We start from the raw sequence: 27703 nt of genomic DNA, 5'->3' as shown, positions 1-27703 counted from the left end.
GAAATCCTATGAGAATTTTTAATGGTTTTGCCGTTAAAAGTGGCCAGCTATGCTTTATTCTTTAGGTTAAACACTCAGGGCTGCATTTTCAGAGCTTTTCTGATTTATCAAAAGTACAGAATTGAGCTTGGACAGAAAGTCTGACTCCATATGGATTTAGTGACTCTCAGAGGTAGGTGGCGAGAATTTAGTAGTCTCTTTTGCATACACCATCATTGTACTTGCAAACAAGGCAGTTAGAGTTGTTTGTATAAAGCAGACATAACCCCCCTGTGAGTTTCCTGCACATTATTTTGGTAAAGTCTTATCTCACCAGAAACAGAGTGAGCTTTTCAGTGCATAGGCAAAGGGCAATATTTTTCAGTCTTTCATAGCACATTGCTATTAAATCTTCTGCTGTTAATTAGCCAAGAGGCCTGATATCAGCACCAAGTACACTTGGCTGGTAGTAAAGTCTCCCAGGAAGTTTAGACCCTGGACATCAGAGAAGTGAAATATTGTGAACCTCTGGACTTTGATCCTAGATTCAGTAAATCCCTGAGTTATTTTTTTCTTGGCATCTTTATTTGCTCCAGACAGCTCCAAAATTTTCCACTGTCTGCAAATCAAAAGGTGGAAACATCATGTGAAATTAAACAGGCCCTTGGTCCCACCAAGGTTTGCTAACTGGATTGCAGCAGTCTGCTACAGTCTCTAAATCTGTGTGTTTATGGATTAAACCTGGAATCACATGAAACACAGGTTGCTTAAAGAAAATAATTGAAATAGAGACAGGGAAATCTGTTATTTGGGGGTTTGAATTCAAGGTCAGTGTTGAATTCAAGGTTTCTTCTTTCTGGCTCAGGGGAGATCTTATAACAGTTTTCCAATACCTAAAGGGGCCTAGAAAGCTGGAGAGGGACTTTTTACGAGGGCAGGTAGTGACAGGACAAGAGGGAATAGCTTTAAACTGAAAGAGTATAGATTTAGATTAGATATTAGGAAGAAGTTCTTCCCTGTGAGGGTGGTGAGACACAGGAACAGGTTGCCCAGAGAAGCTGTGGCTGCCCCATCCCTGGCAGTGTTCAAGCCAAGGTCAGATGGAGCTTGGAGCAACCTGGTCTGGTGGAGGGTGTTCCGGCCCATGGCAAAGGGTTGGAACTGGATGAGGTCCTTCCCAACCCAAACCATTTTATGATTCTGTGATTTTACCCTGGCCTGTTCAGAGGAGAGTAAGAAGCAGCGTGAGGAGATGCAAGTCTGTTCCAAATAGAAGGAATGAGGCTTTGTACATTTTGGAGGCTGTGAATAGAAATCGAAGTCTCCACAGGTGTCTCTCAAAAAGGACAAGAGGAGTAGTGAGGCTACAGGATAATAATATTTTTCATGGTACTTTTGGCTGGTGCATCAGTAATTACAGTTATTTGCTTTGTCTTTGTCTTTCCCCAGCTTGCAACAGCCAGTGCCTGAGCTGTGAATCAGCCACCAGCTGTACATCTTGCAGAGATCCAGCCAAGGTCCTGTTGTTTGGAGAATGTCAGTATGAGAGCTGTGCTCAGCAGTATTACCTGGATTTTTCCAGCAAGACTTGCAGAGGTGAAAAATACATTGCTGGTTTAAAGAAAAAGAAAAATAAAAGATACATAAATTGCAAGTACCTTGGTTAAGAATCCATTAAATTGCAGCATGATCTGTGCAGGTGGCCTGCTTTGAAAAGTAAGCATGAGGGGTGGAGTTGTCCAGTGACAGACTTAATTGCAGGATTTTTACTGTTTTTTCTCTTCTCTGGCAGTCTGCTGTCACATACTTCAGTGTTCAGTGCAACCAGATTATTGCAAATCCATCTCTTGTAAATGATTTAGTAAGTGAGCCAGCAAACTTTTCAAGGGTCAGATCCAGCCATTCATTTAGTCATGGGTCAGCTGAATAACGAGTGAGCTTACCAGGCTGGCTTTTTCAGAGTGCTTATAGGGCCTTACGTACTTACCAGCTTCTTCCTGACTCATTAAATACTGCATTACTGGATGTCTGCCGAAACAACAGTTTGGAACTTTTTAAAAGACACATGACTTGAAAGATTTCCAGAACTCCCAAGGAGAGTGTTCCATAATGGAAATAAGTGAGGATAAGATGCCTTTATTGCAGCTAACACTGCTAAGACCAGGGTATAATATAGATTACTTGTTGCTCAGTGGTCATTTCTCACTGGCTCTCTCAGTACCTGAACCTAATTTAACTGAGTGGCATCTGTCATCTTAACTTTGTGGTTCTTCAGAGAGGTGCCATGGTCTGGTATTTGGGGTGTTGAAAGAGGCAGGACTCTCGTCCTGGCTCTGTCTTGGACATGCTGCATGAAGTGGAGTAGTTCACCTGGCCTCAGTGAGTCCCTGTTTCTCCCCTTCTTGCTCTTGCCCATTTATCTGTCTCATCAGCCAAGTGTGTCTGTCATTAATTGCTGATATGGACCCTCTTAAGTGCCACCAAGAGCAAAGAATATTGGCAGCCTGAGTAGTCCTGGAGCACATGAGCATGGCTGGGACTCTGCTGAAGACTGGAGGGGAGATAGTACAAGGGCATGCGAAGGCAGATCTGATTCCCAGCTGGATCCAGGGTGTTTCTGGCTAGTGGACTTTCCAGAGACATTTGGCCTGTGAGGGGCAACAATTTCATTTTCTTTTGGTTAGAGTCGTTTGAAAGCATGAGACTTGATAAAGTGGGGTGGATGGTTGCTAAGGAGCAGCAAACTCAGTGTTGGCAGAAAAGGAGCATTGCTACTTACAGGATAAAATCAGGCTTTATGGGCAACAAAACTGTGCTGGTGTTAGCTGGTCTGGGTGCTGAACAAGAGCCAAGCCTGCTCAAATTTGACGTAGTTAGAACATGGTAAGTCAATGAGGGGAATTAAAACCCAACCGTATCTTGAGTTGTATTAAGTCACTCAGTACAAATCATGCTTTTTTCTTTTTTTTTTTTTTTTACAGTTTTTACTGTGCTTTTTGCTCCTAGGACTTATATTCCCATAGCTGATAGACCCCAAGCACTAAGCACCTGTGTAGGGCAAGCACCCCAGAAAGATCTGCCCTGAATTGACTTGTTTTCTTCCAGAGTGTGACTGGAGCTGTAATGCCTGTAAAGGTCCCCAGAGGACTGACTGCCTTCAGTGTATGGAGGGGTACGTTCTCCATGAAGGAGCTTGTGTGGAACAGTGTCCGGCAGCTTTCTACAAGGAATCAGAGACATGCCAGAGTGAGTTCTTCTTGAGCGTTACTTCTATTTGCTGCTGCTAACATGTTTCCCTGCTTGTCTCCGGTTTGTACACATCTGACATTCAGAAGACATGCTCTAACTTCTGGCCTCCTCACATACACACAATACTGCTGTAGTTCCTGCAGGGTGTTACAGCATAGTGCAGGAAGCAGCTGGAAGTGATGTTAAGCTGAACTCTTTGCATGTGACTTCTAGGGTGTGATCAACACTGCCTCCGGTGTCGCCAAGCAGATGAGTGCAGCGTTTGTGAAGCCCCATTCTTCCTCTTGGATGCTCACTGTGTTCCCAAATGTGGGAAGCGATATTATCCAGACCCTGCACAGCACAAGTGCACAGGTAAGCGTGGTCAGCATGTTGTGGTAGAGAGGGACCAGGCCTGCAGTCTGTGTTCTATAAACTGCTTTATCTCTGCAAGGCTGAGGTGAAGAAGTGCTTAGATGCTGTGTTAAACTTGCTGTTAACGTCATGCAGTCACCTGAGAATTCAGTAACAGGCTGCATCTGCATTTAAATGTGCCTAATTCCAGAGGAATGAGGTTCAGTGTAGGTGACTGCTGATGTTTGTATGTATGCACATACTATATAAAAAACCCCTAGGTATTAACCCCCACATTTTTAGTAAGGTTTCAGTTGTATTTCTGGGTTAACAAGTTGTGAAGGACTGGAGTGTGTATCTGGAGTATTAATAACGTATTAACAGTTACTTAAAAATACAATTCGTCCATTTGGAAGATCATCTCAGGTTCTCTGTAGTCAGTGGGAAACAGTGGTCTAAATGAGGAAGGAATTTCTTAGCAACTCTTTTCTCTCTTTGCCCCTTCTGTTTGTCACTTTTGTCAGGCAGGTAAGACACAAATAGCAGTGGTGTTTCTCTTCTGATCCCTGGGAACAGCTCTGCATGCCAGTGGCTGCATTGTTTTTGTCAATGTTTCAATTGTTCTTTCCGTCCAATTCAGCTTGTCCTCAGGGATGCTTGGAGTGTGACAGTGACAGCCTGTGCCACCTCTGTGACAGCACCACATTTCTGAAGAATAAGATCTGTGTTTCTGCCTGTGGCCAGGGTTTCTATGGCAATATGTGGACAAGAGAGTGTGAAGAAGGTGAGTGTCTCGTGATAAAGCAACTGAGCTGGCAGGCTTCCAGCAGATTATAAGGCCAGAAATAGTGTCCATTCAGTGATATTTTTGGAATTCAGTTTTGTGCAGTTCCATGGTGACTGTAGAATGTTGGCAGCTGTTTTCCTCCAACTTTTTTGTTTCATAAAAGGTTGCATGTACATGGTTTCCTAAGTGAAGTTAATTCATTAGGAGAGAGGCATGTCTTTCCAATCGAGCATCATTCATCATCAACGTAAAACAAATGAAAAAAATACCTTTGAAGGAATCCCTTACTAAATCAACTGTAGTACTTACTTCTCTTTGTTCTAAATGAAGATCTAGTAGTCCATCTGCACAGACTAGTGGGGAACTCAAGATCGGAAATGATTTGCCCAAGCTTCTCAAAACCATAGTAGCAATTGGGATGGACTACAATTCTTCGTGAGATTGTGGTTATCAGTAATGGATAGGGCATTATAAGGCCCTGGTCTGTTATCCAAAAGGTGGTAGTGACAGGCAAGATGCTACCACAGTCCATGGCTGTTACTCATTCAGTAATGTTTTTCCCTTCTTTGTTTTCAGCCAGCAAGCATCCCTCGAGCTTCCATGTGAACAGTACCCTCACAGTAGGAATTGGTGGGGTAAAGCCCCTAGACCTGTCCTTGCTGAGTGTGTGTGATCTGGGTGGTGACACAAGACAGCTCTTGTTCCATATCAACAGCAGTCCCTCCAACGGCAGGCTGGTGATCGTGGTGAGGGGGGCAGCAGTGCAGCTGAGCAAAGGTGACCACTTCAGCTGCAAGGATGTGAAGGAGAAGAGAGTTCGCTTCGTGCACAGCAAAGAGAAATCCAGGTGACTCTGTTGAAGCTTTTTTCAGAGCTCTTGCCTTAAAAAAGAAATTACTTATCTTGAGAAGAGGTATTTCCTTGCTCCTTGGAAACATTCTTACAGTGAAACACACTGCTCAGTGCTGTTAAGTAAAGTACCAATGTACTTATACTGTACCACAGTATAAATGATGGTGCAGAACTTTACTGCTGTGGATTTTAAACTGACATATTAGTCTGGTTGTTACAATAGTTTCTTGATGCTGTAAGGAAGATGCTCAAATGATGTCACTGCTGTGCTCTGCAGCACAGTCTGCATTCAACGATCACTCCTTTGCCTGCAATATGAGATCTATTAGTGTCCTGTGATAATTAGTGTGATTAGTAGCTGGCATTGCTGACATTGCAAGCATGTTGCAAGGAAGCAGATTTTTCCTGCTGCCAGGCAATAAGCCAGTCATCCTGCCAAATTTCACACTTAATTTACATCACCATAAAGCCTTGAGACTAGACTGATACCAGTGGAATTGTTCTACATTTCTGCCTGTGTATATTAGGGTGTTCTTTGATCCACTGTTTTCAGTAAGACTTTCAGGGTGTCGATGCCAAGGGTTGGCTTATGTTCACTAAATTTAAGGCATATGTTTGTATAACATGCCTTTGGGTTTTTTTTTAGTGTCTGATAGTACAATGAAATGTCAGGATCTTGTCTTGACAAACACAGCTATTTTATGGTCAAGGTTATTGGGTGACATTATTGAAAAGTGAATAGGAAGCCAGAATGGTGAGAAGTGGGAGCTTCTGTTCCAAAGCCAGATAAGTGACATTTTTCTTTAGCAGCAAATAGCTGACATTTAGAATTGATGGTTTATCTTGGAGATGCCATCCTGTGTGGGTAATATTAGTTAAAGGGAAATGAAGGTATATTATTGCATTGCTAAAGGTATTTTCTTACATGTTGTTACTGTTGTGAATCTTCAGAAAAAACCCTCCAAACTATAAAAGCATAATTGAAAAAGGAAAGAAAACTTTAAACCTTCTGTCACTAAGCTAGTAATTTTTACAAAATATATAATATTTTTATCATTATTGAGTCCTGCAAGAGCACTTCATTAATTCATATTATCCTGTATTTTGACTTATTGTTTAGGAAAGGACAGTTTTCCTTGAAAGTCAATGATCAACAGTTCTTCTCCCATCCTGAGGTGGTCAATGTTCAAGCGTTTTCAACACAGGTAATGCAACAAAGCTTGGAAAAAAACCCCAGACCTTGTACCACTTGGAGCCCTGGTTTCTTGCAGTGATAACAAAGGAGCTGGGCAGAACATGAACTGGAGTTCAAGTCAGGCAAACTAGACTCAAGTTTCACTTGAGAGGCAGCCAAGAGTCATGTGGAAGAACTGGGGTTGGAGTAAGTGACTCAAGAAGCTGGCCCTTGTCATTTTGCTTGTTACAGGGAATTGTAGCTGTGCAATCGTACAGCAATTATCACTGAGGGCTAAGGAGTCCCTGCTGTTCAAATTACTCTTTGGATCCGAGGATGGTCTAGTTCAGTCTCTTACTGCAGGGCAATTGAACTGTGATTGATCCCTGTGGCAGGGATGCTTTGACAATCAAGAGCACTTACTTAAATGCTCTCTTCTAGAACAGTTGGGAATTAAATCAGTATGAGCTATTTAAAGTGTGTCTCTTAAACTGCTCACCACTTCTAGGCAAGTTGATGGTACTACCAAGTGTCCATGTCCTTCATGTTAATGTCATTTAAAGTCTGTAGCATGATATTGTGGCGGGGCCTCACGTAAGAGATGGTGTACAGGCAGTACATTTGTGACTCCTTCTCTAAGGCTCTCTAAAAGGCAAGGTATGAAGAGATGTGCAAGATACACATTAAGGGAGGGGACACAGAATTACAGAAAGGAGGAGCTGTTCAAGCCCAGACTAGCTGTGTGTGCCAGCTCAGCCTACCATCCCTCTGGACAGGCTTTGATTCCCACTCAAGCTACAAGAGTTACAAGGGCAGTGGATGTGCTGCAACTTCCTGGCCCAGCTTCACGCTTGCTGCTGGTCCTGCTGCCAACGAGTTCACCATGGACTCATTGTAATGGGGTTCAGGTTTCCACGGGGGCTTTGCTGTGTGCACTGAGCTTTTCATCATCATTATTATTATTATTACATTTTGCTTTATTTCAGTATTAAACTGTTCTTAGCCCATGGGTTTTACCTTTTTCCAGTTCTGCTCCCCATCCCACTGAAGCAGCTGTGTGGTACTTAGCTTTGCTTCAGCTGAAGTTGTTGTGGCTACTTGGCATATTCTAGCAGCACAAAGAGACAAAGTGCAGATGAGAGTCTGCTACTCTTAAGGCCCATTTACGTCCTCAGAGGGGCAGTAAGTGACTTGATAAAACTAACTGGAAATCTGGTGATCAGCCTTTCTCTTTTAGTGCTGATTCCTTCCTGCCTACAAGCCTAACTCAGCAGCCATCCTCACAATGAGTAACTTAAGAAGTGCATTTCTCTTAATCATTGCAGCAGTGAATGGGTTTGTGTCTGAGGTGCTGGTGCTGTTCTGTGCTTCATTGCACTTTGTTGCTTTTAGTCATTATATTCTATATTAGTCATTCCATAACTTCTGGAAATTGGAAGTGTTCTAGTTTGCCCTTTAGTGTAAGGCAAACTGGATTTGGATCCTGTTGTGTGTATATTGATTCTTGCTGGTGCTGAAATCTTTGCTCAGGCTAATCACTTGTTTACCACAGTGGGACATTCACCTAAGTAAGAGCTCCAGTCACTGCCCCAGAATACATAAGTGAGGTTTAATGATAGGAATTTTGCCTGCTGATCCTTAATAACCCTGATAAGTTGTACACAGGTGGGATGGCAGCAGTTAGGTCTGTGATAAATGTTCCCAGGGCTCACCTGCCTCCTGAGGCAAGGTATTACTGATGTCAAATGCTGTTTATTGGGATCAATAGAGACTGCAGATTTAAACTTTCTTGACAACAAAGAACTAGAGAACTGGTTTAAACCAGCAGAAATGTGGACTCTGGCCGATCTTTGTTGTGGGTTGAATAAGGCTGTGGAGTCCTTGAACATAAATAAGTAATGATGCTGGTGGCACCTAGTTTTGTTGTCTTTGAGATGGAGTTTATCATTTGAAGGCAAGCAAAACACATCCTTCAGTGTTAGCTGATTGACTTAGAAGCATTAATGCAAGCTGCTGCCTCTCAGCTTGATTCACTGCTGTTGCCATCCTGTGTAGGTTATTCTCCCTCTCCTGGTATTCTTTCTTGCTTCCTTTTTTTCTCTCTCTGCAACTCATTTTACGCAAGATATGTGGGATCTTATTTCCCCACCAGTGCTCTGAAGGATTTCTAAGTTACTGAAGCTCTATGTTATCCACAGGAAGAATGTGGTGTGTTTCCATCCCCAGCCCACCCTGAAATGATTATTCACAGGCATGAATCTGCAGCATTTGAGGTGCCTGCATTCCAGTTGAGCCTGTGGACATGCATATAACGTGTAGACCTCCCAAAATAGTTGGGATCCGGGTTTCCATTTGAATTTCCATGGATGGTAGTAAGGCAAAGCTGTGTCCCTTGACTGTTACCTGTGCAGACAGCAAAGGCAGTATAGACTCTAGCTGATAACTGAACTGTTTTCTATATAAATGTCCTTTTGGTTTTCTTGAATCTTTCCTAACCTTGCTGTGACATGAGAATCTTCTTTTAATGTAACTAAATCAGTCTGAATTGCTAGATATTCTTAGATCTGCCCCCTGGGGGGGAAGGTGTGGAGAGTGATTCTCTGCTGCTTAGAAATAGGAGGTTTTCAGGGATGAAGTGAGCTTATTTCCTTAACCCCACATTTTTCATTCCAGACTTTGATCGTGATCAAATTTATATGGTTTAGCAAACACCTAAGAGCTGCTTTTGTGTTTCAGGCCCCATATGTGTTCAGGAACGAGGCTCTCCTTGTCCACAGAGGGGAAATTGGAACTGTAACAGAGCAGTTGCTTTCTGTGAGAGACAGCGACAATCCTCAGGACGTTGTGCTGATGGTTCTAGAGCCTCCACGTCACGGGCAGCTGATCAAACCTCCTGGGAACTCGGCTTCTGCAGTCCACATGTTCCACCTGGATGACCTTGCTAGTGGACTGCTGAGTTATGCTCATGATGGTTCTGACACCCGGGATGATGCAGTTATTTTGCAAGTCAGTGATGGGTACCACTTCCAGAACATCCTGTTCCACATTAAGATTGTTCCCAAGGTATGTGCTGTGACATAGAATCACAGACTGGTTTGGGTTGGAAGGGACCTTAAAGGTCATCCAGTTTTAACCTCTTGCCACAGCCAGGGACACCTTCCACTAGACAAGGCTGCTCCAAGCCCCGTCCAACCTCGCCTTGAACACTGCTAGGGATGGGGCGGCCACAGCTTCTCTGGGCAACCTGTGCCAGCACCTCACCACCCTCACAGGGAAAAACTTCTTCCTAATAGCTAATCTAAATTTCCCCTTTCTCAGTTTAAAGCCACTCTCCCTTGTCCTGTCCCTACCTGCCCCTTTCTAAAGCCCCTCTCCAGATTTCTTGTCAGCTCCTTTAGGCACTGGAAGCTGCTGTAACATCTCCCAGGAGCCTTCTCTTCTCCAGGCTGAACAAGCCCAGCTCTCTCAGCCTGTCTTCGAAGAAGAGCGAAGCCTAGCAGTGACAGGCAAATTAGATATCTGGAGAAGTATCATTACGTCCCTGAGGTGTCACTAATCCTGCATTACTGACAGGCTCTGGTCAGAGGCAGGAGAAAGCAGTGGATTGATTGAGTTTTGGAGGTCACCTGAATTTTTGGTTTGTGACAGGAACGGTTCAGCTCCAGTTTTGCCACTTTGACAATGCAAAGTCCATAGTTACTTGATAAAAAAGATTTTCTGGAGTTGCAGGTGAGTTTTGTACTGGTGAGGGCAATAAATAAGAGAACAAGTGGGTGGCAAGGAGGGAGGGCTGATGAGATAGGCAAATCTCTCAGACTGATGTGTGTGTGATGGGAAGCAAAAGGACCATGCATGAACTGAAACAACTTGATTATTAAGGTCCATCATTGGTACTTTGGTGGTGGTGGTGTCTTCCAAGGTCAGGAGCTCCGCTTATCACTCATCATTGCTCTGCTGAAATCTTTCACTTGTTGCATCTTTGTGCCTGACAACTTCCCTAAGGACAGGGAACAGATACCTAAATTCAGAAATTATTCAGGAGTACTTTAATTTTTATTTCTTGCTTTTATTGCAGTTCATAATTATACGGTGGTTGTTTGTCTCTTCTGTCCAAATACGGACAGGGAGCAGCTTTTTGATTTTTCAAGTGGCACTTGATACTAACTTTTATAGAGATTACAGCAGTAAAATTAAAAGCAGTGGTGCTTTTAATGCTTTCCATTTGTTTATTAAACAAACCCCAGCCAAGCAAGGTGTGAAAAACATACATTGTGTGTGGTGGTACCTTGACAAAAATAAAGTTGCTGAAGTACTCACAAACATTTCAGTTCATTTTAATATGGTAATAAAATAGAAGGAAAAAAGAAAGCTGAAAATTCCCTTATCCTTTAGTTAATGGGGAAGAGTGATGAAAAACAGAGCTGTTGATCCGCTGTTTGCAGTGTTTTTATGTGTGTGGATCTGAGAATTACACCATCTTTGAGTGCTTTGACTCAGTGAAAAGGAATCAGGAGATGATATTACCCTTCTTTTGTCCTTTTCTCTGCTGAATTAGACATCATTCACAGCAACTTGGGCATGAACATTGTAGATAAGATTTGCAAGTACTACATGGATCTGGGTATTTAGCACAAGGGGACCCTGATCCCATTTGGACCCTGAGCTGCTCCTGAAGCTGATCTAGTAGTTAATGCTCATTAGAGACATGACTCAGCCGTCAGTCTGGAAATGAAAAAGGGACTTCTTTCAAGGCTGATGCTGACTTATTGGACTTCTGGAATAAGAGCAGCCCTGCCTGTGCTGTCTTCACCCAGATCACTCGCTAAGGAGCCTGTATCAGATCAGAAGGACTGTAAAAATGCGTGGACAGGCTCTGTGTTGTTTGTAACTCTTCTTTCTTTTTTGCTATTGATTAAGCAGGTTCTTGTAAATGCCAATGAGGGTGAACTGCTACGTCTAGTTTCTTTTATTAGCTGATTTTGTGCTCCTGTGTCTCTCATTATCTAAGTCTCTCTGTGCAGCCCTTGGCTACAGAGAAGAATAAAGGTGGTGACAGAGGTGAGAGCGGAGCAGATTTTAGTATGAGGGTAGAGCTGGCATATACCCAGCTCTTGTCTCATCCTAATTACCATCTTTGTGGAATAGCCTTGGGAGCTGGAATGCGTGCAGTGTCTGGTTCTGAAAAGGTGCCGTTGAGGCACACATGCCAAGACACTTGGTTTTTTTCCCTTGTTTTACATCCAAGGATGCTCAAGAGCCCAATAGGACCCTGGGTGGAGGTGTGGAAGCTCAGAGTGTGGGTTTTTTTAACCACCTTCCTTATCTGAGTACCTGGTGCTTGTTGTGATGTGCTGCTGGATGGTTCTATATAGTAAGTCCTGGTGTGAAAGGACCTATTCTAGGATTCCTGTTTAATGGGCTCAGGCATTAATCTGTAGGAGCGCTGTGGTGAAAGTGTAAAAACATAAAGGACAACAACATTCCAAATATTATGAATTAGAGGGGCTTGCTTCTTCACAACAGTTGTGCTTTGTTTTCTGCAAGGTGCATTTTGTAGCCCCTTTTGTTCATAACAGCCTGCTTCTCCCATCCAAACTCTTCATTTGACCTACTGCAGTCTGAACAGCTGGCCTCTATTTTGAGAGCTCTTCATAATGATTTGCACTGCTGTTTATCTTTGTTGACATTCTTGAACAATTACAGCTTCTGTGAAGTGAATTTGAGAACTGCTGGTGCTTCATATTTTGGCAGAGCACCACCAGTGGTGCTCCAATGGGGAATGAGAAGCCCGTGCACTAGAAAATATGATCACAGGCCTACATACTGTAAGTCAGAGAAGGTCAGGTGTACCCACATGTGATCTGCTTATTGCTGATGGGATGTGGAAGCCTTTCTTTCCTGAGAGGCTAGGAGAATGCAGGGAAGAGACTCAAGACGTTTATTTTAGGGCTGTGTTGGACCTCTAGAGGAGATCCAGCTGAGGGAGGTCTCCAGGATTCTTACAAGGCATTTCATCACCCATTAACGTTGGAGCACTCTGTGCAGTTCTGGTGTTCCCAGCTTAAGAAGGACATGGAACTGCTGGAGCAAGTTGAGAGGATGCCATAAAGGTGATCAGGGGGCTGGAGCACCTCCCGTATGAAGAAAGGCTGAGAAAGTTGAGGCTGTTCAGCCTGGAGAAGAGAAGGTGCTTGGAGACCTCATAGCAGCCTTCCAGTATCTGAAGGGGGCCTATAGCAATAGCGATAGGACAAGGGGTAATGGGTTCAAACTTAAACAGGGGAGATTTAGGTTCGATATAGCGAAGAAATTATTTACTGTGAGAATTCTTTACTCTGTGTTTCTTTAATCATACCATTCTATGATTCTATGAACATTGACTTAGAAATATTTTCTTTTCAAGCAGTGCATTTTCCTGTCCCTCTTTGGAAGTGTGGCTGGTCTTTATTTTCTCTCCTCACACAAGAAATCCAAGGACCTTTCTGACCTGCTGAGTTTGTTTCCTGTTCCAGAGTTACGCTGTCTTAGGCCTAAATATGTCATGGTGTGTTCAAATCAATAAGGTCAGAGGGAAGTTGTCAGAAGGTAGTTATGTATACTGGCAGGGTTCTCCTGGCAGCTGGCAGAGGATCTGGTTTTCTTCTTCAGTGTTCTTTATAGAAATAAATTGACCATTGTGCTGGGAAACCCTTGACCTAACACAGTCTAAGATCATGTGGCATTTAAGAATAAACACTGTGCAAAATAGGTGTAATACAAGCTAGATGGGTGAAAGGTGCACAACAGACGTCAAAATGGAGATGGGAAATCATCCTTTAATGGGATTCTTGTTCACAAACATCTTTCTAGCCCTCTCTAGTGTCTGCTGCAGATTCAGAAGAACATAGTAATAAGGCATTTGTCAGTTTTGGAGTGACACATGATTATGTGCAGTAGTAAATGAGGAGGAAGATGATCAATTCTATGGAGCAGTCGGGATTTGGACTGATTTTGCAGTTCACCGCAGCCAGTTTCAAGGTGAATGTGCAGAAATCAAGAAGAGAAGTCCCATTTACAGCAGCTGGACTTATAAGAAAGAACCAGAGCACAGAAGAGGTCACGGGGATTTTGGTTGCCTGTCCAACAGAGCATAAGCTAACAAAGTAATTTAGAGCTAAAAAGGGATAATAAAATCTTTGAATGCCAAAGTAGTGTTACTGAAGTACATGAAAATGATTGTGAAGCCATTACTGCATCCAGTCCTCATATCCACATGTCAAGAAGCTTGACTTAATATTGGATAAATGTTTATTTGGGAAAAAAAACCCACAGGAGTAATTTGAAGGTTTGAAAACCCATCACATAGCAAAAGACTTCGGTGTATGTTCAGGCAGTCTTCAGTTTCACAAAAGTGATTTAAGACATGACTTGACCATGGATATAAGTCCCACCACGAGAGAAGATACTTGATCTAAAAGTCTTCCTGCAAGCATGTTCTAACTTAGCAAAAAAAGTGATGTGTGTTTGGTGCAGTAGTTAATGAGTGAAATTTGAATTAAGTTCAGTTTTCCCCCATCTTGTAGACAAGCATGGGGTTGGTCTGGAACCTGGGTTTGCTCATGGAGAGGTGATAACAGTTGCAGGTATGTGTAAAGATAGTGGAGGTGCTATACAGAGACACTTTTGAATGGGTAAGAAGCTGTTGTTCAATAAATACCCTTGAAAGGTATATGTTTTTAGAATTAAAATGGAGAGATGTAAGAGAACATGTGGATCCCATCAAACTAGTGTAGTAGACTGGATAATTTGTTTTCAGATGTTGATAGTAGTGAATTTTCAACTACGGATAGGTGAAGAATGCACAATTGTTTCTTGGAGCAGACAACCAGGGTTGAATGCATAACAAATTCCAAAGTATTCTGCTGGATCCTTTTCACTTGAAAATCTGTTTCCATGAGTGCAGCATTGTTGACACTCAATTAAGCCTTTTTTTCTGCTGTCTCCCTAAATGCAGAGTAACAGAAGCCCTCATCTGGTGACAAATTCCCTGGTGTGGGTTCCCCAGGGAGGCATGCTACAGATCTCCAAGACCATTCTGCATGCTGAGCTGCCCGGTGTCCGTGACTCTGAGATAACCTACACCATCATCAAGGACCAGCCAAGACATGGTAAATACCTCTGGAGTGTTGTGACAAAGCACCTGTAGGGTGCTGCCTTTCACCCCACATGCCCCAAGATGTCCATCTGCTAAATAAAAGTGCAGAGTTCTGGTTACTTCTGGGGAAAAGTGTGTTCTTCACAGGCCTATGTGAATGTGGCTTTTCCATTGTATTTTTCCTACAACAAATAGCATTTGAGGGAACATTTCCTTGTAATACTATGCTGAGTAAGTGCTGCTAACCTCATCTTTTTCCAGTTCAAATGGGCATGCAGAGGAATGAAGCACTATTGTCCTGCCTAGTCATCTGCAACTGTGTTTCTCTAGTGGTAGTGAAATTCTGGTAGATTTATAGCCTTGTGAGAGCAGAGTCTTACTGCCAAAAGATAATATTCTACAGCGAATGTATGGTTTAAGAGGAGCATAGGATAATAGCTACCCCTAGAAACTGCTGAGCAAAAGTTTACTGTGAGGAGCCGGAGAGCTTCGTAAATTCCACGACACTTGATTTAACTTCTGTTAATGAAAGGGGTTATTGACTCAAGCAGAAATTGGTGACATCTACATATAATTCTTGTCTCCAAATTCTTCTGAGAGGCTCTGATCTCATCTGTCAAAGTAATGGCTTCCACGAGCAACCCGATGCATAGGACTCTAGCTTATCTTCTGCAGGGTATCTTCTGGACCTAGGCAAGGGAGGAGTGTGGAAGGTACTGGGATTTGTGGCTGAGATACAAACTGAGAGAAAGTGGGTGGAAAAGAGAGATGTCATATGTGTATGGAAGGTTAATATAGACAGAAAAATGTTGTTTTCCTGCTCAGCATCACCATTTTCTTCACTAGAACCATGTCTTTTAATAATACATTTTGCACTTCCGTGAAGTTATATTGTTGCTTTTAATTTGCTGAGCTGCATAAAATTAGAAGATCCCTTTAGCAACCTCAGTGCTGTTTTTTTGCCTTTTGCTGTAAGGATAGTCTGGTTTCCGTAACAGCTGCCAGTACTTGATGGAAACATAGATTATGTTATTTTTGCAGTTCAGAAGAGAAGTAATTAATTTGTATTTCCCCTCTAGTTTTCTGCAGATGAAGGACTGTCTTCTCATTTTTAATAAGCATTTATATGAAAACAAGAATTTTTCCCTGAGGAGCTTGTCTCCTGCTGCCTAACCGTAACTGAAATTTATAAACCTGTATTTGTATCACCATAATTAGCTCCACTGTAATTAATTGCTGTAACACAAATGGGTTTGTAGCTGCAGGTGAGGAATAAGCAGTAAAAATCAATGATCTTCAAAATTTTATCTAAAATGCCATTTCGCAGAAAGGGAGGGAAAAGATATGACAGAGCATTGTAGAAAATGGTTCCTGAATAAATGAGGGCTTATCTGCCTATCTTAGGATTTGACTAATGGAAAAGATATTCTTGCCTGTAGAAAATATAGAATTTGATTTTTAGATAGGAAGGAAAACCACTTTAGAATTAGCTACTGCATTCCTATACGTGTAGCTATAGGGTGTGTGGACAAAGAAGGCTTCTTGCTCTTTACTTTAAGACTCTGAAACCAAACAAAAGGGGTATAATTAGGGAAGGAAGATCTCTGTCCAGATCCCTTCCTCCTGAGGTGCACAAGTTTCATGTTCATGTGTGTAACCTATGAACAGGTGCTTTTCTACTTTAAATATTTCAAATGAAATGATAATCATAAACTATATAAGTAAACATTACAGAGTTGTTCCTTCTAGTAATATTAAATATTAATTTATAAGAAGACACATAGACCTGCATCTTGCTTAAAAAAGCTATTATGTTCTCATTGTTTCTTCTTATACTTTAGGAGGGATAAACAACTTGCGGGCCCTAACTCCTATGGGTATGTGATTAGCATCTTTCAAAATCACACAAAAGATTAAGGTGGTGAACTCCCATGAGCAAAAGCACAAGTTTAGGAATGTAATTAGGGCACTGATAAGGGAATATTAGCATAGAGTTTGATGATAAAATGGAAGTATATTTCAGCTCGCTGAATTATTTGTTTATTGCTCGAACTGTTTGAGGGTGGGTTTGGAAATGAAATGGGAGAGCGTAAGATGAATATTTTGCATAATGATTAATGCTGTAAGGAGTGTTGAAGTGATTTATAATATATGTGGCTTCTAAATTAGTAGCCATGAGGGATATGTTCAAAGACTGGGAAAAGCACAATATACAACTAATAAGTAATTTAAAGAGCAGATAAATTATATATAGTCAAGAATAGTACAGATAGGGGAAAGAGGGTATAATTTTTTCACAGATTGTATGTTAACTCCAAAACAAGTAAATTACACTGTAAAATAGAAAAATACGCCATTTGTTTCAATACTGTAGCTCTTTGTCAGGTTTTAATTTCCTTTATGTGTGTTAGGAAAAATGTTCACATCAATGAAATTGATGACCAAATATTGATACCCTTCTGTTGGTGGGTAGCACATGGCTCTTTGAGTAATTTTGTAAATTGAACATTAGTAGTGACATCAAAATCCAATCCTTGCAGACATCTGTGAGGAAAGCTGATAATGAGTGGGACATGCCCCCATCCTGCTGTGCTGTTCTCTCTCATATCTGCAGTAAAGCCAGTGATATTTCAGTTCTGCTGAGAATTTAATGCGAACATAAGCTAGATGTTAGAGATATAAAAGCTACACACTTTTTGGAGTAAGAGCTACAAACCAGGTCCTTTATCTGTTCGAGAGCTCTAAGATTTCTGTTCAGAAAAGTTGGCTGAGTATACTTTTTGGTATAATAAGTCCCCAAAAGAGCTAGCAAAGAGCTGACCTTGAAAAAATTAGCATGCTGTATTCTGATACTGAAGCTGTACCCTTGAGGGGAAGATGGATAGTCTGCTGCAATGCTATTTAACCCTGATTGTGCCTCACTCTTGTCAACTCATTAGTTGATGGAAAAGCATGTGTTCCTCTGTGTTTTCTCACAAGTTGTGCCCTGGCTGTTCATCTTTGCTTTTCCCAGGTGAAGTGGTGCTTCTGGTTCCAACGCCAGCAGATGGCCCAGCAGACTCATGGCAGCTTTTGCCTGATGGAAGAGCAGCCTCCCCTACAACTTCTTTTACCCAGGAGGACATCAACGAAGGCATTGTGTGGTACAGGCACTCTGGATCTGAAATAGAAAGTGACTCCTTTCAATTCCAGGTACTCATCATATTCATGGAGGGAGTCACACAGCAGTTCTGCTGACATTTTTCTCTGAGATTACTGTCTGCTGTTCCCTGTACATTGTGACCCAAAGTTTTAATAGATACACATAGATGTACACATACATGCTCACACAAATTGGTGTGTAAATATATATTTGTATTTACATACAGACTTACATGTGTATGGGTGCATGCTGCTTGCCTGTAGATGAATATACGTGTGCTTACATGTCGGATAGATGCAGCCCATCGTTGTATTCGTGGGAGACTCTTACTCATGCACAAGAGAGCTTTTGCTGCACGTGGACCCCCAGGCTTTAATCTGTGGCAGTGAAGCCAGCCAGCTACCCATACTGTTGAGCCGCGTGCAAGGGCAGTTAACCTTTTGGATGTCAAATCACAGGCCATATTGCAAATCTGAAGAAATTTGTCTGTCAAGTAGCATCTAACATTTAAGCTAAGTTAACAGCTGGCCTATTTTTCTGTGCAGTTCCAACTCAGGGAGGAAAGGGGTTTTGTAAAAAAGAAAGGATGTTGTCCTAGTGCATTCTAGCTTGTCTAAGCAGGAAAGCTGTCTGAGATCAAGAGTCCTCAGAGTTAATAGGCAAGCAAATCTGCACTTAACAACTTCTAAAGGATGAAACCAGCAGGCTTGTAATATCCCATCAGTATGACAGGATGGCAGCATGTTGGCTTTCCTTGATAATCCTCCAGCTGAGTGCTGGATCTTCATGAGGAGACCCTTAGGTCCTCTAGTATCCCTGTGATCCAGATGTCTGTGAAAGGGCTTCCCTGTGCAAGGTGTGTTACTGCATCTCATATCCTGGCTGTTTTGATGCACCATTTGCAGTTCAGGAGGTTCAGCCCCTTGATCTTGCATGGCAAATACATCGCCCTGTCATATACCCTGTAGTATTTACTCCAAGAGCAAAGTGTTCTGAGTGCCTGTTTGTGAATTGTTTTGCAACCCCCAAAACCAAGCAACCTGCCTACTTTCTGCAGTCTCTAAGCTAATAATTCAATTTTTGCTAGAATATTTCTTCTTACAAACAGACAAAAAGGTGCAAATACTCCCCAGTAGATGTAACACTCCAATAAATCCCATCTCCCTACAGGTTGTAAAATTCCTTAGACAGGTCCTTGCTGTTTGCTTGGAAAGTTTAACAGCCTCCCATAATGCTAAGCCTATGTGAACACTTACATGTGGTATTTCTTACATCTGGTTTACAAGTCAGAAGCTATTACTGTAGCACCAGAACAGCAATTAAGGTAATTTCTAAAGTAATTAACATAAGTGATAATGAGGGATTTGTGAGCGTCAATGTTGAACAAGCTAATCTTTAGTTTAATTGCTACATTCCTTGTATAGAGTATGCATTTTGCATGAGCTGAATGTTTGGGTTTACTATCTTGGAGCAGTAGCAATAACTGTATGGAGAGCCCTACTGAGAAAGAAAGTGGCGATGGCCTGGATCACATCTAGAGATGAGAACACATCTGTCCCAGTCTTGAACCGTCCATTGGGGCATCTCAAAAAGTGTTGACACCTTGTTTTAATCAGTATTTTGGCAATTACCATGCAGATGCCATCAACTCAAAACAGGGCCAGCAAATGGCTAAAATAATTTCATTCACTTCAGCAGAGCGTGCATTTTTATGCATTTTTAATGCATTTTCTTGAAATTAAGTTTGGGCTGAAGTCCATTCTTGCTTACAAAGTGCTCTATTGGTTTGAAGCATGGACTTCCATCCCTACTTGAAACATAAAGCCATGACTGTGTCCAACAAAGAAAGAGGGTGTAAAGGGTGCTTTACAAAGGGTGCTTGCCTTATCTCAGGATTGCTGTGGACATTTGCAGGCTTATCTCTAGGGGATGGTTTGTAAAATTTCCTTTGAATTTTTACAAATTTAATATTATTTGCTTTATATGTCATTACTGCAGGTTTGCCACTAGGACAACATCCTTTCTTTTTTGATTTAGATTCTGCTGACTTAACCTTGGTGTTTTAGTGGGATATGGAAAATTGTTATGTGTCTCTGAAACACAAGCACAGTTTGGGAAGATACTGGGATCACAGGGAGTCACTGCCAGTGCAGTGCTTTTTATTAAAAGACCGGTTATTTTCACCTTGTCAGCACAACCAATGGTCATTTTAAGGGTGTGGAAAAGGTTTAAAAACCCATTATTTTTTTCTGTTCCTGTGATGAAAAGTTCCATTAAGGTGTACAGACAGTTGAAGTAAAATTCAGTAAAGCTATGGCAGTGACTGGGGGAAGCAGGAATGAACAGCAGGTAGGGAACTGACAAACAGATACTTTTCTAAATGTTAATAAAGAAGCCAACCATTTCTAGATTGTGCAAGCAGTAATGGTTAGTATTTAAAGGCCTTAATTGCTATTCACTACCATTCATGTATGCTTTGGGTTGGTATCTGCTGGAAAGGTGTGTCATTGTCTTCCCAGGTCAGGGGAAGAACAGAGGGACCGTATGAAACTGGTCTAGAAATCCAGTGGTGTCCTCTGCCAGGTATCCATTCATGTAATCTTTTCTTCCCAGGTATCTAGCTCTGCCAGTCCACAATCCAGCTTGCAAAGCCATGTCTTCAATGTTGCTGTTCTCCCACAGACACCGAGAGCTCCTCAGCTTTCCCTTGGCTCCTCTTTGCACATGGCTGTAAGTATGAACCAACACCACTGGCTGATGGTTTCTGTCTTCCCACTCTTCTTGCAGCACTGCACAGTGACCAGAGCCCACATAAAGCAGTTACCACTGAGTGTTCGTTCTTCTACTTGCTATCATCCGTGCTATTGTGCTTGATTCAAAGATTGAACTAGATCTATGAAACAGGGTATGTGCACCAGATAGGTGGCTGAAGTAGAAATGGAAAAAAAGGCAGGTTAGAAGAGTAAAGACAGGGGAGAAAATACCCATGAACAGTTGAGAATCTCAATATTGTGAGTGCAGAATGTATAGACTGGAAAGGAGAGGGATGTAAAGGTGTTTAACATCTTTTTATGGAATTCTTACCCTTTCCTCAGAAGCATTAGGAATGGCAGGAGCAAAAAACTGTGGGTTAGAGAGACTGTAGTGAATAGATCTTGCCAGTAATACCACGGTAAACTATCAGAACTGTAGACCACCCACATTAGGAGGTTTTCATTCATCATTCTGACATCAGAAACATAGATTATAATCTATGTGAAAAACATTCAGACAAGCCCTGCATCCATGGAGCTGAACCTTTTATTCCATCATCAACTCTGGAAGTGACCATTTTGATAAGAGTGGTCTCCTAATGTCATTATTTTCCTGAGTGTGTTAATTGGAAAGATGACCTGGAAGTTTAAAGTTGGTTTTGTGAGCTCTCAAACTTTGATGCATGCCTTTTCCATGTCCCCATCACACATGTGGGTGAATTCCAGCATTCTTCTCTTCTTCTCCTTGCTTATCTGCTGTTTTTTGATTCTGCAGGGAGCGATCCCAAGTGAATGGGCTAGAGGTGATCTTCAGGGCTCAGCACCCAGGTCACCCATTGCGATGCACAGAGAGCCGGGACCCCAGAGGCAGAGTTTGATTTAGACATCATCCTTGCCTCATAGCTTTGTTGTGTTGAGAAAGCAGAGATGAGGACTTACAAGAAACATGGAAAGAGCTGAGGCCAGCCCTTCAGGCAGGAGCTGCATGCAGGGAGAGGGAGAGCTGGGTCTACAAACTTGGAAGACAGCATGCAGTCATCTTTGGTGTTACGCATTCCTAATGATTTATTTAGAGAATGTGAGGTGCCAGCCATACACTCAGCATTATCCAACAGAAGTCCTGTGCTTTTGGGCACTGACAGACAAAAGCACCCTGAGAGGCAGTGCAGGAGGGTAGATGTGGCAGACCTCCCAGGGGCAGTGGGTCTCAGGGAGGAGCCACCTAAGGAGAGGTGAAGGACTCCTAAACTAGTACAGCCTGCCAGGCGTGGGACCAGGAAAAGCCAAAAGAAGAGGTGTGAGAGGGATTAGTGAAAAGTTCATGACACAACAGCCTTGTCAGGGTTTAAAATAGTGGGACCTTTCCCAGGCAATAATAAAATATGCTCAGACTGCTACTTGGAGCGATAGCCAGCAATGTATCTTTCTGCTCTTGACTTTCTGTTGTTGTTATTATTGATAAAATTGATGGGAGAGATATCTGGCTGAGCTGTGCACTGCTGGATTTTATAGCTAATTACACACCACAAAATCCAATAGTGCCATAAAAGATGTTTTACTGAGGGGCCCCTTAAAACCTGCAAGTCCTTCCTTTGGGAGAGGCAAATAGGCCTTGGAGGCAACTATGAAGCAACCATAACCTTAAATCTTTCCATTATAAAATTGCACTTCCTTGCCTCAGCGTGATTGAGTTCTATTCATTCGTCTTCAAACTCCTTCAGAATTAGACTGTCTTCTTGGCTGAAGAGAAAGCGCAAAATGTTAAATGTTTCCAAGTGAAAACCTGTAACTTACTCCTGAACCTGATCATTTCACGTTCCAAAGCAGATGAATTAATTGTCTGTGTTTTCAGTTTAGTTTGTTCTCTCCATATTTTTGTTCATGATTATGAAATGAGCTGCATGCTTTTCATACCCAGCTGAACTGTTTAATTCAGTGACTTCTCATAGATGTTAATTCCACAGGATTAAGGTTCATGAACACATGCAAGTTAACTGCTTTTATGCACTTAAGTCTGTTCATTCAGCACTGTAATTCCTCTAACACACTGCCAGCCTTTAGCTAATGATATTATTGTAATGGAATGATTAGAACATTTTTAGAGGGATTTAAAACAAGGGGAAAGCTTTGGTTCCTCTATATTCCAATGGAAATGGCTGAGTTGTTTCCAGGATTTCTTTTAAAAGCAAATCCCGTCTAACCATATCAGACTACACCAGAAAACTACATAGGCAATTGATTAGATCTTTATCCAGAGAGGTTTTGATCAAATTAGATTTTCCTGTATCTCTTCTTAGTTGCTGTAGGTCAAAAAAGAAGAGAGACTTGGTTAAGGTTCAGCCCATCCATCCCTTGTCAGTTTTAAGTCTAAGACCTAGGCCTTTACATTCAAAGATACTTTTATATTTATTATATTTAACAACAGCAAAGCAAATCCTATTTCAGTGCATTTTGGGGTGAATTTTCCCATTTCTCTGGCCTTGATGCTCGTGGTTTAATATATTTATTGAGGTGCTGGAGGACCGTGTGACAGTGATTGAGCCCCATCACCTCTCCTTTGTAGACCCGGAGATTCCCAGTGAGAAAATCCTGTTCAACGTGACCGTCCCTCTCCTTCCTGGCCAAGGCAAGTGTACCTATTGAGAACATGGCAGCTTGCTGCTGAATTAATTGCTGTGCTTTCTGATCACATCATTTTCCCTTAGAGTATCATTCTTTGGCTTGTTTTTAGGAGCTAGCCACACTGCTCAGGCAGTTTTCTTATTATTGTCTGGAATATATTGAATGTTGTGCCCCCTGGCTTTCTGCTTTCCAGCTCTCTAGTGCTAGGTATTTGAAAGAATGACGAAGTGAGGAATCTCTGTTAATTTCTCATGTCCCAGGAAATTACAGCTATCTTGCTCATTTGGGAACCACTGAAGGTGTAAAAAGAAGCACCTGGGGAGAGAAAAAGAAGCTGTGGCCTTTGGTATCTTGTTTTAAAAATAACATGAATTCCTGCTGTTAATACTGAGCTCTCTGCCTCTGTAGGTATTGTGGAGCACAGAGACAGGCCTCTCTCCCCAGTCAGGTATTTCACCCAAGCAGATATAAACCATGGCAAGATTGCTTATCGTCCGCCGACTGCAGCTCCTCACTTGAGAGAGATCACTGCGTTCTCCTTTGCAGGTAAGGAACTGGATGTTCTTTGTAGTGCCTTGCCAGACTGGTAGAAGTAGCTGGACTTCTGGTCTTCCTCCAGTCCTGGAATGACTTCATGGTTATGTCTGTACTCATGAGAGCATGAGGCTTGAATGATAGGAAGGAAGCAGAAATCTGTGGTTTGATAAGCAATGTTTAGTGAATTACGGGGATGTGGCAGCATTCACTGCAGCATTTAGAATTGCTGATGCTGATACTAGGTGCTGTGCTGGGCAAACTGCTGATCTGCTGTGGGATTAGGAACTGTAGCCCTTCCCATGCTTGGAATCTTTGATGCACTGGCGGTTTAGTCCTTGAGATTGAGACTAGAATTGATGAGTATGAGCTGACTCAGTTTAACCAGGATATTAGAAGATTTCTATCATCAGAGGAATAATGGTCTGGAGCAGGTGGTAGAAGGGCAAAAATAGGACAAACTTCAAGCATGTTTGCACAGGATTGTGCAATGAAGTGACAGTACATGGTAGATGCAGTTCTATGTATCACCATGCCCTTCACTAACGTCAAGAGGCATTTCACAGTTTGGAGGAGGGGGTAGCATGTTATCTCTCGTTACCTGAAGCAAAGGCACTTGCTCCCTCCAAAAGCTGTTCCAGTCCACATCAGTATGTGCTTTCCTGCCTGACCACAATTACTGTGTGCTGGTGTTTGTCCCCTCAGGTCTCCCAGAGTCAGTGAACTTCCGATTCACAGGTACGTGAACCATTTGCTCTTTCCGGGACAAAGCAGATTTTATCCTTGTATCCTTCGTGCTGCCTACTATTCCTTGGCTTTTCTTCTGCTGCAGGCACACCTATGGGTGCTCAATAGGAATTTCTGGAAATGCACATGCCTGGGGAATATGAATTCATCTGTGTCCCTCTAGTATTTTATAGAAGCTAAGCTGCGGCTCAGTAGAGACATCTTTTTACAGTAGTTGCCTGGAATCTGTCCTAAAAGCCTGATTTCTCACAGTGTGAACAAGAATCAGAATTTTACACTATTTTGGGGTTTTTTAATACAGTATTGGAAACATTTCCACAGTTAAATTACTACTGATAATTTGCTTGGCTGTTTAACACATCATTCCCTTTCCATATGTTTTCTAGCACAGGTATGCAAAATGTCCTACGGGTAAGGAGAAGTCCATATTCTGATTTATGAGTGCACCTGATGCGCTCATAAATCAGATATATGGAAGACAGTACGTACAGACACAGACTTGTAGAAGTTACATTTGTCCTGCCAGGATTCAAGTTAGGGGCAAAGATAAATACTCTTGTCAGGCATGAACTGTGTGTTTATGTCCTTAGACAGAGGTGTAGTGAAGGTGGGAGAGAAGTCAAGATATGGGGTGGTGGTTTTGTACAGAAGGGTGAATTTTCCAGGTGAGCCCCTGAAAACACATCCCTACATTCAGGTGTGGGTTTTATCTGTGTCTAGTGTCTGATGGAGAGTACACAACCCGGGAGATGGTGTTTGTCATTCATTTGCTCTCTACGGAACAGCAGCCGCCAGTGTTCCAGATCACAGCTCCATTCCTGGAGGTCAGCCAGGGCGGCAGAGCCACCATTGGTGAGTAGGGCACAAGGGATGGGGTGCAGAGCTCAGCCTGAGGCACTGTTTATTGCCAGGAGGCCACATGGATGAAGCAGAGGGGAGGTTTGGTCACACTTACCTCTGTCTGTTGTAGCTAAGGACATGCTTGTACAGGTGTAGCAGCAACCACTGAGAAAACTGTGCACTTCTGTCTCATAAGCTAAGGGCTTGCATTGCTGTCATTCATGAGCCATGCTAGCAGTGAGTTCTCCGATACATCCTCTGATCTGAGCATCATCAAGGGACTAATTATTTCCATGAAACCAGAAAGGTCTTGGGTTAGGGCAGCTCCAGAATTATTCTGATTTTCACATACTGACTGAATTACAGTTTTTTCACTCCGTTCACAAGAGCACATCACAAAACCTAAGGGATGTTCCCAGTGTAGTTCCTGAGGATGCTGAAGCTGCACTCTCTTCTCCAACACAGGGGTACAGCTAGCTGTGAGTGACACGGATACAGCTCCCGAGGGTCTTTTCTTTGAGCTGGTGAAACCCCCCCATCATGGCATTGTGCTAAAGTACAGTGCAGGCATGCAGGAGCACATGGGAGCAGGTGAGTTGAGCAGAAGTCTTCGTCAGCACCAGAGAGGGGTCAGCGTGTGCCTGCCCACATAGCTGCTTTAGTTGACCAGGACAGGACAGATGCCCCTGGCAGATAGGGCTGCATCCATAAGTGTGTGAATCCTCTGCCTGTAACCAGCTGCTAATCAAAAGGCTGTTTTGTTTTACATGGTAAGTCGTATCTGAAGTAATTAATTGAAGTAACCTAATGAACATTTCTACTGAAGTCCATGTAAATCTGTTGTCATCCAGTAGTTGAAAGCTCCTGTAGAGTTTTACTGTTGATTTTGGTGGCAGCTATGTCCAGTGCGTGATCAGATGAACAAATATTAGATGTAGGAGAGTAGTGCAAACAGAAGACGTGGAAAGGGAAACCTTATCTAGCTATGACAGGCATGAGCTTACAAAGCAGCTGGGAAGAGAGGAGGAGCTGTGCACTCCCTGGGAATTTTGAAGGGAATCTGTGAAACTCTGAAGGTTACAGCTTTTCCTCCGCCCTGCATGTACATGAGCCCACTAATAAATGCCTCCATAACTCACATCCCTGGAAGGATGATATTAATTGCCAGTTCAGTACATTATTAAGTCCTTTGCTAAATTGGAGCCCTTAAGTCATTTGCAATGGGTGTTCTGAAGAGAGCCTTTCTGACTTGTGCATTTTCCTTTTGGGAAGGTGACACCTTCACCTATGAGGATGTCACTCGAAATGCTCTGCAGTATGTGCATGATGGTTCATCAGCAACAGAGGACAGCATGGAGATCTCTGTCACAGACGGTGTCACCACAGTGACCACAGTGCTGCGGGTGGAAGTGTCCCTGCTGGATACCGACGGTCCACAGCTGGCTCCAGGCTGCTTGTTGGCAGTCACCGTGGCTAGTAAAAGCTCCGTGACTCTCTCTCGATTGCACCTTGCTTATATTGTAAGCTTTCATCTATTTCTAAACCTAGTGAATGCTGCCAGCCCTTATGCTTACCCCTTTCTTTCTCCCCCTAAGGAGCCTTCATCACACACACCTCTCTGCTATCAGTGTGGGTTCTTGGTAGAGAGCTCAAGTTTTGACTGTGTCCTGACTACTGCTGCCAAAAAGGAGATAATAGACTCTTTCATCCAACATGGTTTTAAGGCTATCCGTGTTTGACTGGAGCAGAGGTGAACTGCCATGCTAAACATGAGAATTGAGTTAATCCCAGATTTTTGTATCAGTCAGACTTGCTGATAAAGCTCATGGATTTGCTAAGCGATAATCCCTTGAAAATTTCATCTCCCACATTCCCCTTCTGAAATTGCCTGGTTCTTTTTCTGGATGTATTAGAAGGTGGGAGGTTTCAGCAACCTAAGATGCTGCACTCCTTGGTAGCTCAGAGTTGGTTCCAGGAGTTGTGTGTTTTACAGGAGTTAATCTTACTGGTGAAATTCAGAAGAAAGGTGTTTTACTCCTTGCAGATGACTTAGAAGCAAATGCACGAGCAGGGGATTTCAGATATGCAGATATGCTCCTTTTAGGCAGGAGAGATTGCAGTGCAGACTAGAGAGACCTACAGTAGTGGCTGTCAGAGATGATTAGGGAACTGCAGGGAGTAAGGTAGGGTAAGATTAATGTTTTTTCTAAGGGATCAGTCCTGTTCTCCTCTTAAGACTGGAGGTGTTCAGGCTTAATCTGAGTAAGAAAACAACTAGGGAAAAGATGTCAGTCCTGACCTGTATGCTGAACACATGATGACTTCTGCTTTTGGGTCTTATCTTTCAAGCAACCAACAAGAACTTGTAGAAGAAAGATGACACCTGAGTTGGGATATCATAGAGATGGTTGTGCCTGATATAGTTAAGAAGAGTCAAAATCAGCTTTTAGTTCCATGTAAATCTGGCTTTTGCAGCATTGCTCCACGCTAAGCTTCACTAGAACTGAACTTAGCCCTGTGTTTCTGTCTGAGGCAATGGTGAGCAACAGTTACTCCC

General features: G+C 42.5%; 1 protein-coding gene across 1 annotated transcript in view; it reads left to right on the top strand.

Moving 5' to 3' along the window:
• The window catches only part of FRAS1 (Fraser extracellular matrix complex subunit 1), a gene marked incomplete at its 5' end in the record, with an annotated part of 161985 nt that overhangs the window by 104753 nt on the left and 29529 nt on the right, over nt 1-27703 (top strand). The window contains 16 exons of the mRNA XM_080627997.1: nt 1429-1575; nt 3085-3225; nt 3442-3582; nt 4202-4345; nt 4925-5195; nt 6321-6405; nt 9111-9437; nt 14368-14521; nt 17522-17700; nt 20264-20380; nt 22915-23035; nt 23434-23571; nt 24265-24297; nt 25027-25158; nt 25612-25737; nt 26419-26666. Coding sequence (XP_080484123.1) covers nt 1429-1575; nt 3085-3225; nt 3442-3582; nt 4202-4345; nt 4925-5195; nt 6321-6405; nt 9111-9437; nt 14368-14521; nt 17522-17700; nt 20264-20380; nt 22915-23035; nt 23434-23571; nt 24265-24297; nt 25027-25158; nt 25612-25737; nt 26419-26666 — 2504 coding nt within the window. The remainder of the gene's footprint in view (nt 1-1428; nt 1576-3084; nt 3226-3441; nt 3583-4201; nt 4346-4924; nt 5196-6320; nt 6406-9110; nt 9438-14367; nt 14522-17521; nt 17701-20263; nt 20381-22914; nt 23036-23433; nt 23572-24264; nt 24298-25026; nt 25159-25611; nt 25738-26418; nt 26667-27703) is intronic.

The sequence above is a fragment of the Psittacula echo genome (assembly GCF_963264785.1).
Source record: "Psittacula echo genome assembly, chromosome: 1".
NCBI lineage: Eukaryota > Metazoa > Chordata > Aves > Psittaciformes > Psittacidae > Psittacula > Psittacula echo.
Note: the sequence above shows the minus strand (reverse complement) of the source record. Positions and strands in the feature narration are given on the sequence as shown.